This window comes from Macaca thibetana, chromosome X (genome assembly GCF_024542745.1).
Source record: "Macaca thibetana thibetana isolate TM-01 chromosome X, ASM2454274v1, whole genome shotgun sequence".
NCBI classification, from domain to species: Eukaryota; Metazoa; Chordata; class Mammalia; order Primates; family Cercopithecidae; genus Macaca; species Macaca thibetana.
The window spans coordinates 64,648,341-64,663,088 of NC_065598.1; the positions used below are offsets into that span (position 1 = coordinate 64,648,341).

The following is a 14,748-nucleotide window of genomic DNA, read 5'->3' on the forward strand; positions in this document are numbered from 1 at the left end:
TCTCAATTTTGAAATAAGGAAACAAGCTAAGTCCTTTATTCCCTGATTTTTTAAAAAATGCCCTCATCATTTAGTCTGATTGTTATGATCCCAGTCACTGCTAGTTTTGTTCACATGATATTGTAATTCACCATTCAAGTTCCTTTCTAGCAATCTGATCATTTTGCAAAATTCTATTCTATTACTAAGTATCTAACACATAGAAATAAAAGGTTGAGATAAAATCTAGAAACAGATTTATTCTGTTTATTTTGGTACAACCACCCAACTATAAAGCATGTCTTTCTCCACAATAATACCAAATGCACTCACTTGAAATTTTAATGGTTAAAATTCTCCTCTGATAAAACTGCTCAGGTTCAAGTAAAAAAAGAAGGCACTTGGGAGAAACAAACACAACGAAGTCCAAAATGTGCAAGCCTTAGCTCTAAGATCTGAAAGGTGATAATCACACTATTTCCAGTTCATATGAGTATCTGTAAAGTAGGGAAGGTCTGCATCATTTTTGCACCAAATGGGAGGAAATGACTTTCTAATACACCATGACCCTCCACCTCATCTTCCCTCCCTCAAAAACGTGTGCGAATTCATTTGTTCTTTTATGTGATATTAGGAGATTTAACAAAGAATGAGCTTTGTTATCCTTTCCTTCTTGCAGGATCACCAAATGTTGACCTTTTGCACATATGATAGCAAATTAAATCCCAGGAGAGACTTTTTCTTCCTAGAGCAAGTGAGGCAAAGCTGACAGAAGCTTGCACAGAGAAAAGCAGCACTGGGCCAGGTCTAGCAGGGATCCCTGGGAAGGGCAGTCAGAAGAGCTGGCTTGAATAGACTCACAACAAAGTCCTGAATAGACTTACTCATTGTCATCAACGTGGGATGATGGAAGAAAATAAAAGACCTACCCAGGCTAAGCATCTGGCACGTGGAGACATTGCCAATTCACAGCGGCACAGCTTACCTTTCATTAGTTTCTATATCAAAACAGAACCTCTTGTCGATAGACTCCGTCTTCCTTCTCACACAGTACTTCAGTGTTAAGTCCAAGGGCCCCTGGTATGAAACAAGAATTAACAGGCAATTTTTTAAAAAAGACACAGAAGCTGTTTCTGCTTCCTACAGTGTCTTCAGTGTCACTTGGAAGGCGTCTGGTCAAGGCAGCAGGAGCAATGTGTAGACTCACTGAGAATCTTGTCCCTTCAAACAGTATTTGCAGCAAGATGGCAGATGGTTTCTCCCCGCTCCAAGAATCAATGGCTGAGACCAGGAGAAATTGTTCAGAGTCATCCAGCACTCTTTCCCAAGAAGGAAGACTTAACAGGAAGCTCAATACACATCATGTAAGGGGAGTGTAGGAGAAATGGGCTGCCTGAATGGCATTAAGTGTACAGAATAAAATTTTCATGAGGCCTCTAGGGAGGGAAATTGTGACAGGGTAAGTGGATGTCTAAAACCTCCCTTAGAAAGTCAGAGGGTAGCTGAGCAAGGAAGCTTCCATTAAAGTGGCAGATGAAGGAGGGGAGAAAAACATTTCTGTTCCCCAACATCCAGACTCTTTAGGATGACAGAAATCACAAACTTAATTGCTCCAAAGGTAGTGCAAAAGTAGAGGAAATAGTAAATGTGTGTATTAGTCATGGTGGCATTTGATATTTCATATGTGCGGCAAGGACAGGTGGCCCACTTTAGTCCTGTAGGTAATTAAGGGAATTAAAACCCGCTGTGTCCACAGACTAAAATTCTGCAGTCTCACCTTGTTCAGATTCCCTCTCTTATCTCAACAGAGATCATGTGATAAAGGAAAGACAAGTAACATTTATCACTTACTGTGTGCCATATATTACACACTACATATTCTTTTTTTTTTTTTTTTTTTGAAGACGGAGTCTTGCTCTGTCATCCAGACTAGAATACAATGATACAGTGGTGCGACTTCAGCTCACTGCAACCTCCGCCACCCAGGTTCAAGCAATTCTCCTGCCTCAGCCTCCTGAGTAGCTGAGATCACAGGTGCGCACCATGCCCGACTAATTTTTGTATTTTTAGTAGAGATGGGATTTCACCATGTTGGTCAGGGTGGTCTCGAACTCCTGACCTCGTGATCCACCCACCTCAGCCTCCCAAAGTGCTGGGATTACAGGCATGAGTCACCGTGCCCAGCCTATGCCAGGTATTTTTAAGCCACTTTTCTTGTTAACAACCATTATAGAGAAGTGACACTTAAAGAGGTAAAACGGCATACTCAAAGTCATCCAAATTGGTATAGCGGAAATAACAACACACTAGAAAGCTTAAGACCTAGGGTCTTGTCCCAGTTATGCCATTTACCAGCTATGTGACCCTGGCCAAAACACAGCAGGTCATGCCTGTAATCCCAGCACTTTGGGAGGCCAAGGCAGGTGGATCACCTGAGGTCAGGAGTTGGAGAGCAGCCTGGCCAAGACGGCAAAACCCTGTCTCTACTAAAAATACAAAAATTAGTCAGGCACAGTAGTGGGCGCCTGTAATCCCAGCTACTTGGGAGGCTGAGGCAGGAGAATCGCTTGAAACCAGGAAGCAGAGGCTGCAGTGAGCCAAGATCGCGCCACTGTACTCCAGCCTGGGTGACAAAGCAAGATTCCGTCTCAAAAATAAATAAATAAATGAATAAATAAATAAATAAATCATATTCCATCTCCAAGTCTTAACTTCACAATCTATTAAATGGGAATAACACAACCCACTGTGGTATCTCAAGTTAGGAAACACTGCCCAGGTGCCTAGATACTATGACATACAAACTGGCCCATGTGGCTCATTACCCAATACTTCTTGCTCGTCAGCACACTCAACCACTTGCAGGCCAATCTGTCCTTGCTCCTGCACTATAACAACTCAACTCTAAATTAATCCTTCAGTATGCTTTCCTACCCCCAAATTTGGGATGCCACGCATTAGTCTTTCAAAATGAGGGTTATGAGCAAAGTCACAGACTCACTCTATCTCTTTAAATTCTCAATGCCCTCAGCTTCAATGGCATTTCAGCTCAGGGACATAGGCCCTGACCATCACTCCAATCTCATCTCCAGTGACTGCTCAACTGTTTAATGCCCCTACAATGCAAAAGTACTCTTATTTCACACACGTATCATGCTATTTCAAGATTGCATGACTTTGCCTATATTAATCCCTCCACCCAAAATGACCTTGTCTATCTTCTTTGCCTGACTAAACTCTTACTTATTCTACAAACTGCAGTTCAGCTTTCACTTCCTCAAAAATCCTTCTTCAAACCAACACATTGCCCACTATGTGCTTTGCACATAATATTAAAATGTCCTGTTTTTAGGTTTAATTTCACCACTTGACTAGGAAGTCTTCAAAAACACGAACAGTGTTTTATTCATCTTTATACCTCCAGTACCTTGCAAATACTTAGTGCTCAATAAATGTTTATGAACTACTTTATCATCCTTACCACTTTTCTGATGAGGAAACTAAGACTGAGCAACATTAGGCAATTTACTCAAGGTCAAAAAGCTACCAGACCACAGAGCTAAAATTTAAACACAGGTCTGAAGATTCAAAATGCAGTACTCCTGACCACAAATTCCTAACAGGGAAGGGATGAAGATCTAATAAATTATCATTTGAGAAGGTGATCAGAAAATTGAACATGACAACACAGATGAGAGCTGACAGGCTAAAGTAGTAGAACCAACACTATAGTAAGTGCCATAGTCAGAAAGATGGCCAATTCCTGCATCTTCAAATTGGTCTCACTTCCTACACAAATTGGGGGCACTGACTTCACATAGCTGCTAGGAGGGCAAATGAGGAGCATGAATATGACAGAAGGGTCTAGTTCATTGTCTGGCACACAGCAGTTATTCAAGAAATAGTGGCTTTTGTAGTGTTCTTATTATGGTATCATTTATTTGTAAAATTTATAATTGTAAAATACAAACTAGTATTAGGAAGTGAAACAGAGAACTTTCAGGAAGAAACCACTTCCAACTCCAATTTGGGGAAATCCAATTAACTCCCACCACCTCCCTCTGCCTTGTAAGTGAGTAACTAAGTTCTCCTTTCCATTCCATAAGGAATACCACATTAAAAATGCTCAGGCCACCACCATTGCAGTTTTGCAAGCAGCTACTCGATGAAAAGAGAAGAGGGAAAGAAAAACTAAAAGGAGGGCTTGCTGGCATCTGTCAGGAGGATATGAAAGTGGTATCTGCTGACTCTGTCTCGGGGTTTGCAATAAAGCACCTCCGAGCAGCCTCAGAAAAAGTGCCTAAATGAAATTATTGTCTACAAGAGGAGCTTTCCTCTCTGGTATTTGAAAAGTAATGTGTGTAGAAAAATAAAAGAAAGAGACTGCAGGCCAGTGTTGCTTATAAGCACTTCCTAGTCAGATTAATCAGCTAAGTTCTGACTGACTTGGAACAAATCAGTGCTAAAACACAGGATGAATTTATTGGAACCACATTGAAAGGTGCTTTGGCAATTGGCAGACTGGAAACTGAGGAGGGTTTTGAATGAGTAACTGGCCCATGATAAAAGCACAGTAACTGGTGCCGTGGCTCACACCTGTAATCCCAGCAACTTGGAAGGCCAAGGAGGGAGGACCACCTGAGGTCAGGAGTTCGAGACCAGGCTAGCCAACATGGTGAAACCCCATCTCTACTGAAAATACAAAAATTAGCTGGGTGTGGTGGTGTGCACCTGTAATCCCAGCTGCTCAAGAGGCTGAGGCAGGAGAATCGCTTGAACCTGGGAGGCAGAGGTTGCCGTGAGCCAAGATTGTGCCATTGCACTCGAGCCTGGGCGACAACAGTGAAGCTCCATCTCAAATAACAATAATAATAATAATAATAATAAAAACATAGCTGAGGATTCCAGAAACTCTGTTTGATACAACATCTTCTACCATCCCATCACTGAAGCACATTAAAGCAGGGAGGTAAATCTTGTAGTTAAAAGACCATCCTCACTCCAAAAAAATTTCAGTAGCCTGCAAGCACATTTCCATCCTCTCTAATTCAATATGAGCAAGCCACACAAAAGAGATCTTCCATGAAAAGGAACAGCAAGGGAGAGAAACTGTCCCAATTTTTCTCCAAATTCCTCCCTACCTAAATTGGGTCTTCGTGTACTACTTTCAATGCTAACAAATAACTCTTGAAGCACTTCCAACAAACAATTTGTAAAGAGTGCAAATGCTTAAAAATCATGCACTAAGACCCTGTCTGAGAGCCAGTTAAAGGGGAAAGAGACACATTGAACTACTTTCAGAATATAAACAATCTGTCTAAAGATCAGCTTTTATCTTAAGAAATCCGTGTGTGTGTGTGTGTGTGTGTGTGTGTGTGTGTGTGTGTATGTAAAAGATCAGGTTCTTCCAGGTGAGTAAACTATGTTTTCAGTGTGCTAAATTTATCTTGTCATTTTCAGGAGTGAGAGGTTTGGAGGGCGGAAAAAGAGAGATTAACTGCTTAAAGATATTTGAGTAGTACATAGAATGTGAGTATTGGTTACTCCAACCGTAGGCCACACACACACTCCTGCAAAAAAAGGAATTTTGGAATTCAATTCATATTTTTAAAACTTGTTATTTTAAAGAATCCAAGAGTAGAGAATTCTTACAAAGTAATTCATCCATATTTTTACATAGCTGACTGTACAATGTGACTGGCACTTGTAAAAATAACTGGTTTGAAAGACTACTGACACTTTCAAAAGGCTCGCTCTAATTAACACAGAAATTTTTCACTCAACTCAGTGCTATCTGACTCAAACTTAGGACAAAATGTACATATAAAGTCATGGCTTCATGTAACAGTGATGAACTTGATGATTTGATACTAAGTCAACATATATTCTTTTCTGAGAAACAGGCATAGATCCATTTCTAAAAATGTGGTGCAAACAAGAACTGACCTGCTTAGCACCTGGCTTCTGTTCCATAGGCGTCATGGTGAGTGTTTTGGTCTCTTTCTCATACTGGCAATAGTATTTCACCCAGGATATTCCTAAAGCCCCTATGAGGACAAGTAAAAGTGAGCAGACAGAGTAACTGTTTTAGCTATATAGGAAGTCAACCCCTAAGATTGAAGCTATTTACACATTGCTCATCAGAGTCAAACTTCAGATCCAGCCCCGCCCTTGCCCTGACTGCCATCCTTCCATAGCCACCTACCTACTGCACACAGGGAGATCCTAACCTTCACCAACTGCTTCCCACAGCTGCTTCTGGCTTGCTCAAAACCTACTCTCCCTGCCATGTTCCCTATAAATGGTATCACCATGTATCCCAGAAGCTGGAGACTATTGTCATTTACTTTACTGTCTCTGTAACTGTTCCATGTGATTGGTCATTGGGTTATGCCCCTTCTAACCTGTACATGACTCTACATATCTCTCTTTTAACTGTCTCCTCCTCTCCATTCCTATTGACACTGAATTAGTTAAGAACCCTATCAGTGTTGTTTTCGTTTGTTTAATTTCTTTTTTTTTTTTTTTTTTTTTTTTTGACAGAGTCTTGCTCTGTCACCCAGGCCGGAGTGTGGTGGCGTAATCTCGGCTCACTGCAAGCTCCGCCTTCTAGGTTCACACCATTCTCCTGCCTCAGCCTCCCGAGTAGTTGGGACTACAGGCGCCCGCCACGCCACCATGCCTGGATAACCTTTTGTACTTTTTTTTAGTAGAGACAGGGTTTCACCATGTTAGCCAGGATGGTCTTGATCTGACCTCGTGATCTGCATGCCTCAGCCTCCCAAAGTGCTGGGATTACAGGCATGAGCCACGGCACCAGGCCCAGTGTCTTATTTTTTATTTATTTTTTATGAGACATATTTTTAAAAAACAAAAATTTACTATCTCACCAATTATTTCATTGGCCTTCTCTCTGATTTCCCTATTGTCCCCATCTCTGATCACTCCATTCTAATTCATTCTCCACTCTTTTGCTAGATTATTTTAAAAATATATCTCTATTTTTATCATTCCCCTCATTAGAAACCATCCATGGCTTTCTCACTATCTCCACACTCCTTAGCCTGCCTACAATGCCCTTGATAACATGATTGAAACTTACCTTTCCAGCTTTTTCTCTTGGCACCTCACCTCTATGTTCCTGTCTCAATGAATTACTTTTAGTTCCCACATAAAGAGGTAGCCATATAATTTCTAGTCCAAATCCAAGACTTATTTAAGACTGAATGAAGCTGTATTATTAATAATTACATCAGGGCAGCAGGGGTAAAGCAGGACCATTCTTGGACAAGGGTCCTACAAATCAACTATGTCTATCCACAACTCTGCCTCTACTCATGCAGTGGTATACACCTGGAATTCCCTCCCTCCCTCCCTCCCTTTCTCTCTCCCTCCCTCCCTCCCTTCCTCTCTTCCTCCCTCCCTCCCTTCCTTCCTTCCTTTCTTTCTTGCTCTCGCTCTTGCTCTCTTTCTTTCTTTCTTATTTTATTCATTTTTGAGACAGAGTCTCACTCTGTCACCCAGGCTGGAGTACAATGGCACCATCTCAGCTGACTGAAACCTCTACCTCCCAGGTTCAAGTGATTCCCCTGCCTCAGTCTCCCAAGTAGCTGGGATTACAGGCATGTGTCACCACACCCAGCTAATTTTTATATTTTTAGTAGAGATTGGGTTTCACCATGTTGGCCAGGCTGGTGTCGAACTCCTGACCTCCGGTGATATGCCTGTCTCAGCCTCCCAAAGTGCTGGGATTACAGGCGTGAGCCACTGTGCCCGGCCATTCTTCCTCTTCTTTACCTATCAAACTCCCACTCATCATTCAAGTTCTAGTTCAAATACCACTTTCTTGGTGAAGCCTTTAGATATATGCCCCAAATACAGTGATCACCACATTTCATTATAATTATTGATATATTTGTCTATCTCTCCCATCGCTTTCCACTTCTTGGTGACAAAAATCATGGTTGATTCATTTTTTCAAGGGTGTCCCCAATGCATTGCACAGTATCTGGCAGAAACAGTGCTCATTAAGCATACATTCAACTGAGTAGCAATGTCATGCCCATATGACAAATCAGAATACTGGAGCACAGAAGGATCACACAGCATACAGCAGTGGTTCTCAACTAAGGGCAATTTGGCCTCCCAGGGGACATCTGGCAACACATTAGAGACATTTTAGGTTGTCACACCTGGAGATTACTATGAGCAAAAAGTGAGGAAAGGCAAGGGATGCTGCTAAATATACTATAATACACAGGACCACTTCCCAGAACTAAGAATTATCCAGCCTGAAATGTCAACAGCACTGAGATTGAGAAATTGTGCAACGCACAGTTGAAGAGATGAACCTGACAAGTGGGAGAATACAGCTTTGCAAATCACCAAAAGCGAACTGCTCTATGCGAAGAAAAGTGTGATAATTTCACTACTGAAGTGCCATGCTTTGTGAATTACAGTGATTTTTGCCACTGGCAGTCTCTGGGTGTGTGTCTTCTGTTTACTCCCCAGATATAATAACTCTGGGCAAGAACTGAATAACAGGTTTGGGGAGTATTCAGTCATAGTTCCAAGGGCAAATAAAATCAAATCGCACATACAGGTGTGCATAATGTTACTGAGGAATTAGGAAAGATCGAATGCTCTACAACATTCAGTGACTAAACAAGTTAACCCACTTTCCTTAGTCACCAACGAAAAACAGATACAGTCTTTCCCACTGGAATCATGATGTTCACTAAGTGCTATAACAGCATCCATGAGCCTGAGCAACAAAAAATTCTGTCTCTACAAAAAATTCAAAAATTAGCCAAGCGCAGTGGTAGGTGCCTTTAGTTGCAGCCACTCAGGAGGCTGAGATAGGAGGACTGCTTGAGCCCAGGAGTATGAGGCCGTAGTGAGCTATTATGGTGCCATCGCACTCCAACCTGGACAACAGGGCGAGATCCTGTCTTAAAAAAAGAAAAGAGCAAACACATGACCCTAATGCAGACGAAAATATAGGGTACTATAGTAGGATCATGGGTTTTGGCATTTCACAGATCTGAATTTTAGTCCTGACACTTGTTAGTTGTGTGACTTTCAAATGGTGACCTCTCTGAGCCTTAGTGGCCTTATGTGTATGGGTATAAACTGGTTGCAAAAATTAAATGAGGCAGTGTTTTCAATGAACTTAGCACCATGTCTGGTACATAATAGGTATAAGAAATATTATTTTTCTACTTCCTTTCCTCTACTTCCCTTTTTTCCAAAAGAGTAATCAGAAGGATTAAAGAACGAATAATACCCATTTTGAATCTCAGAGAAAACCTTAGGTCTTATCACTACACAGCCTTTGTAAGACAAATCTTCAACTTCCTCTCATTTTCTCCTTTTTTTGTTTTTTTGTTTGTTTGTTTTCAGTATTCCCTGCCTGCGCTCTAAGGGAATTGTAGCTATCAGGGGTCCATGAACAGTAAGGGTGCCCAAAATTCAGAGCCGACAAGTGGCAGTAGTTCCTGGCTTATTGAAACCCAATGGATACCCCTATGTCCCCACACACATTTCTCTTGTGTATAGAGATAGCCTTCAATAGTGGGCTGTCCTGGAAGTTTGCATGTCTGGGGAGCTTCTTTCATCCTTTTCTTAAGTTCTTCCATCTCTTCCCGGGTACTGGAGAAATGATTTCTTGTCTGTCAAGACATCATAATGAAAATCATTATTATCATCATCATTACCATGAAAAAGTATTTCTTGGTCAGAGACTCAGTACAGAGTTTTCCCTGCTTACAGCATGTGCAACCACAAAGCAAAAAAAAGAAATGGTGAATGGCATAGTGAATGGAAAACAAGTTTATAGAGTCTAATGTTCCTAAAGACTACATAGGAAACAAAAATATAACGAGCAATATACTCATAAAATAACAACTGGGAGGCTTTTTACTAATAGGAATCACATAAGGCCCTAATAAGAAATCTTAGAATTCTGAACATGACTGATATCCTGCTTTACAACAAGGGAGATGTCAGACAAGGTTCCGAAAGGTAGCATTCTCATAGCAACTTCCAAGTTGTGTCTCAAAGTTATAGCCTAGTTGATACTAAATCAAATTCTGGTCAAGAAGATAAAATATATGAGAGGGTGCTCTCTTGGGAGAAGGGCTGACAGTAGCTATGTTTTCATACTCACAAATACCAAAACCTAATGATGAGAATAAATCTATTCAAATCTACACAACTAAAACATGATGGTAAGACATGTGTTGAAATGTGGGTATGAAAATCACTACAGATAAGTTTTTAGTACCCAGTCTTAAAATTACGACATGATGTTAGTGAGAAAGGTGATCTGTGCTGCCCATCTAGTTGGCCCATGCTTATCCTGTAAATAAGTCACCCATATGTATACATGCAAAGACTTGTTGTTACATTTGTACACATCAAGTGATATATAGAGGAAGATTCAAGGGATTAACTTGGTTGTAGTGGGAAGATGTTGTAAATCAGGAAATTCTGGAGAATGTGAGAGCCCCTAGTTCCTTTCTGCAAGGAGAGTATATAGAAAGAAAAAATAATAACAACTGTAAATCCCAGTCCTCCTAAACAACCAAGGGGGGCTTATTTTCACTATAACTTACCAGCATTTTTCATCTAAAACTACATCTATATATTTCATGCAATTTAACATCCATTCTAAAGTCACCAACTCAGTAATGCCTTCTCTGACTCTACCAGGTAGCCAAACGCTCTGAACTTTTTAAAAACCTTTGGCCTTGATTCTATTACAGCACTTATCATTATGGATTATGATTTATCTCTGTTTATTTCTGTCTCCTACAAGAAACTGTATGTTCCTTCAAGACAGAAAAACTTGCATGCATCCTCATGGCATGTCCAGTGCCTTTCACAATGCCTGGCACAGAGCTTATGTTCATTTTTTCCATAAACACTTGTTTAATCTGGGTTGAATAAAGGAACATGTAAAAGAATATATGTGAAAAGGATGGGAACACTGTGCCTACATACCCATCTGTAAGAACCAGCATGACAAAGAAGGTAGAGAAAACCTTTAAAAATAATTTATGTGATGCTACTAATAAGTACTGAGAAAAGAGAAGACAAAATGAGTGTTTGTGGTAATAAAGTCCACAGTGAGAGTGTTTTGAATGAGCAGGGAAGTAACTTAAGGCCTGGGCTCAAATAAGCCTATAGCTGTGTCCTGATCTTAGAGAGATGCAGCAAATTAGCAATACTTAATAAATATTGCATAGATAAAGGTATTGGTGTGTGGAAGGGTGGGTTTGAACAGCAGTCAGCCTCAAAAACAGGAAAGAGGTGAAAGTGGAAGAGCAAGAACAGTCTGATACACTAAATATTTGTGATCCACACCAGTATATCCCAACAAATTAGCTAGGATGCAGTAACCTAGAATTCCAAAAATCAAGGTTGCTGGGGCTGAAATTCAATCGGAATAAAAAGACCAGTGAGAAAAATCCACATGCAAACTCACATTCTGTAAACTGAGCTGGAGCTGCTGTTTGTATGGGAGGAAATCCTGTGTGAGCTCCACAGTCAGGCTGTTAGAAATGAACAGACTATGAAGAAAGGCCAAGACCTAGGGAAAACATGTAAAAATAACTTTATCACCAGTATCTTCTAATAAACTAAATAAAAGAAACATGAACTCACCAAAAAACTCCATGGTGTGGCTGGGCATAGTGGCTCACACCTGTAATCCCTGCACTTTGGGAGGCCGAGGTGGGTAGATCACAAGGTCAGGAGTTTGAGACCAGCCTGACCAACATGGTGAAACCCCATCTCTACTAAAAATACAAAAATTAGCTGGCCGTGGTGGCATGCGCCTGTAATCCCAGCTACTTGGGAGGCTGAGGCAGGAGAATCGCTTGAACTCGGGAGGCAGAGGTTGCAGTGAGCCGAGATTGCACCACTGCACTCTAGCCTGGGTGACAAAGTGAGACTCTGTCTCAGAAAAACAAAAAACAAACAAACAACAACAACAACAACAACAACAAAAACTCCATGGCGTTTACCCAGTATAGCAGTCAAATACAAACTAGTCTACACATCACTGTTTTCATATCAGGTTAAACATTTACCCTTGACTCAGCTTCAGAAAATAAGAACTATTAACAAATTTATTAACCCAGAGCTTGCTCAGATCTCATATAAAGACATTCATCATTTGAACAGTATGTGAATGAATTGCATCTTTCCTCTATATATACTCAGCAACCACAAACAATAGGTGCTCAATAAATATTTCTTGAATGAATGAAAGTAAATAAATAAATGAATAAAGCAAGATTTTCTACCTTACTTTAATGAACACTGTCATAATACTAAAAGATCAAAAGAGTCTAAACCAACTTTAAAATTAGAAATGATTCACAGGGTTGCAGAAAAAGACATATAAATGATATATAATATATATTTGTGTAAATTTTCAATCCCATTAAAAATCAAATACACGGGCTGGGTACGGTAGCTCATGCCTGTAATCCCGGCACTTTGGGAAGCCAAGGCAGGGGGATCACTTGAGCCCAGGAGTTGGAGACCAGCCTGGGTAACATAGTGAAACCTTATCTCTACAAAAACATACAAAAAATTAGCCCGGTATGGTGGCACGCATCTGTAGTTCCAGCTACTCAGGAGGCTGAGGTGCGAGGATCACTTGAGTCCAGGAGACAGAGGTTGTAGTGACCCAAGATAGCACCACTGCACTCCAGCTTGCGTGATAGTGAGACCCTGTCTCAAACAAATATACGGAAATGGAAAAATCTACACAAGACAGAAGTAAATGGAATGAAAAAACGTGAAATGGAAAAAACTACACAAGACAGAAGTAAAAGTAGTAGAATAAGAAGTCATTGACTGCAAGGGACATGAGTCCCTAGCACAGTACCTGGTATATGAGAGAGACTTTTAGAGGCTTCTGAAAGTATGAGAAGAAGGAAGGGAAGGAAACAAAGTAATAGGAAGAGTGGTAGAGAAATTCTGGAAGGGAGGGGGAAGGAGAGAGGAAAAAAAGGAAAGAGAAAGAAAATAGCCACAGAAAAAGAGAGAAAGGGTTAGGGGGAAAGAGAGAAATATATATACTAAAGAACAAGAAAAACATAAGTTAGACTATGTTCTAGACATTTCCAATGATTATGTTTCACGTTCTTTGAGATTCTGTTTTTATGATCAAAGTTTGTACATTTACCGGGCATTTGATAAATATTTTTAGACCATTCATCAACAGAGAAAACTTACAGGCTCCACAATATTGAACTTCTTGGACTCCTGAACTTCCTGGATTTGATAAACATAATCAAGAGAGGACTCGAAAAAATTGTGCCTCTCCTTGTCCACCTGTAGGTCTGCCTATAGAAGAAGGAAAACAAACATTACATATTGGGATATTCATGAAAGTCAGTGCTTAAGGACTGAACAGAATGCTAGAGCTAGATGAGCATTTAGCCACCAACAAGTGATGTTACCCTTTATTTTTGAGATAGAGAACCTAAAGCCAAGAGATTACAAAGTGACTGATCCAGGATTCCAATTTCTGGTCCAACACATAAAAAGCTTGAAGTCATTATACCCATCCTGACAAAAAGAAAAAAGCTGAACAAGTGTAAAATCCACACATTTTCTTATATCCAATAGAGAACTGAAGTCAGAGGAAAATCTACTCCCTCAAAAACTACAGAGACATGAATACAGAGAATAAGAAATTAACAAGGGCAGAATCCCAAGAACAGAAGCATGCTACTATGGCCAATACTGAGAGGATTACAACAGAAAGAACTGCAAGTCTCAAGTCCTATTTAATAAGAAATGAGAAAATCTGAGCACAAAAACAATGATGCCAGAGAAAATTTTAGAGTCAGACAATGACAGCTACAGCAAACTAAGCACAGCCTAGCTCCTAGTCAGATCAACACAAAATCTCATATTAAAGACCTGTTTCGCTCAGTTCCTTTCATCTGAACATCATCGCTGGCTTTCAACAATGAATTACAAGGCATATCAAAAGGCAATAAACATAGTCTGAAGAGAAAAAGAAGCATCGGAATCAAATGTAGGTAAGGCAGACATTGTAGAAATATAAGACTGTAGGCCAAATGCAGTAGCTCACACCTGTAATCCCAGCATTTTGGGAGGCCGAGGTGGGTAGATCACCTGAGGTCAGGAGTTCGAGACCAGCTTGGCCAACATGGAGAAACACTATCGCTACTAAAAATACAAAAAACTATCCAAGTGTGGTGGTGCACTCCTGTAGTCCCAGCTACTCTGGAAGCTGAGGCACGAGACTCACTTGAACCTGGGAGGTGAAGACTGCAGTGAGCTGAGATCATGCCACTGCACTCCAGCCTCGGTGACAGAGCAAGACTCCATCTTAGAAACAAACAAAAAAGAAATATAAAACTAAATTTAAAATAATTACAATTAATATAAGGGCTCTAATATAAAAAGCGGACAGCACATAAGAACAGATGGGTAATAGCAGCGGGCAGATGAAAACTGCAACAAAGAATACACAGGAAAGACTAGAAATCAAAAACACTGTAGCAGAAATGAAGACTACTTTTAAAGGGTTCACCAGTAGATTGAACAAGACTGAGGAAAGAACCAGTAAGCTTAAATACGTGTCAACAAAAATGTGGGAAACTGAAATGCAAAGAGAAAAAAAAAAATGAAAAACATTGAGTAGAATATTCAGGAACTGATGAACAATTACAAAAGATGTTAATATATGCATATTCAGAGTATCAATAGGAGAAGAAA

At 40.3% G+C, this 14,748-nt stretch overlaps 1 protein-coding gene across 3 annotated transcripts in view; it reads right to left on the reverse strand.

Moving 5' to 3' along the window:
- Positions 1-14,748, reverse strand: part of OPHN1 (oligophrenin 1) — a 376,301-nt gene that overhangs the window by 153,826 nt on the left and 207,727 nt on the right. For all 3 annotated transcript variants that reach the window (XM_050776883.1, XM_050776881.1, XM_050776882.1), the window contains exons 7-11: positions 13,231-13,341; positions 11,468-11,572; positions 9,521-9,650; positions 5,926-6,026; positions 965-1,056 (exon numbers count right to left, since the gene is read on the reverse strand). In XM_050776883.1, the coding sequence (XP_050632840.1) occupies positions 965-1,056; positions 5,926-6,026; positions 9,521-9,650; positions 11,468-11,572; positions 13,231-13,341 (539 nt within the window). The remainder of the gene's footprint in view (positions 1-964; positions 1,057-5,925; positions 6,027-9,520; positions 9,651-11,467; positions 11,573-13,230; positions 13,342-14,748) is intronic.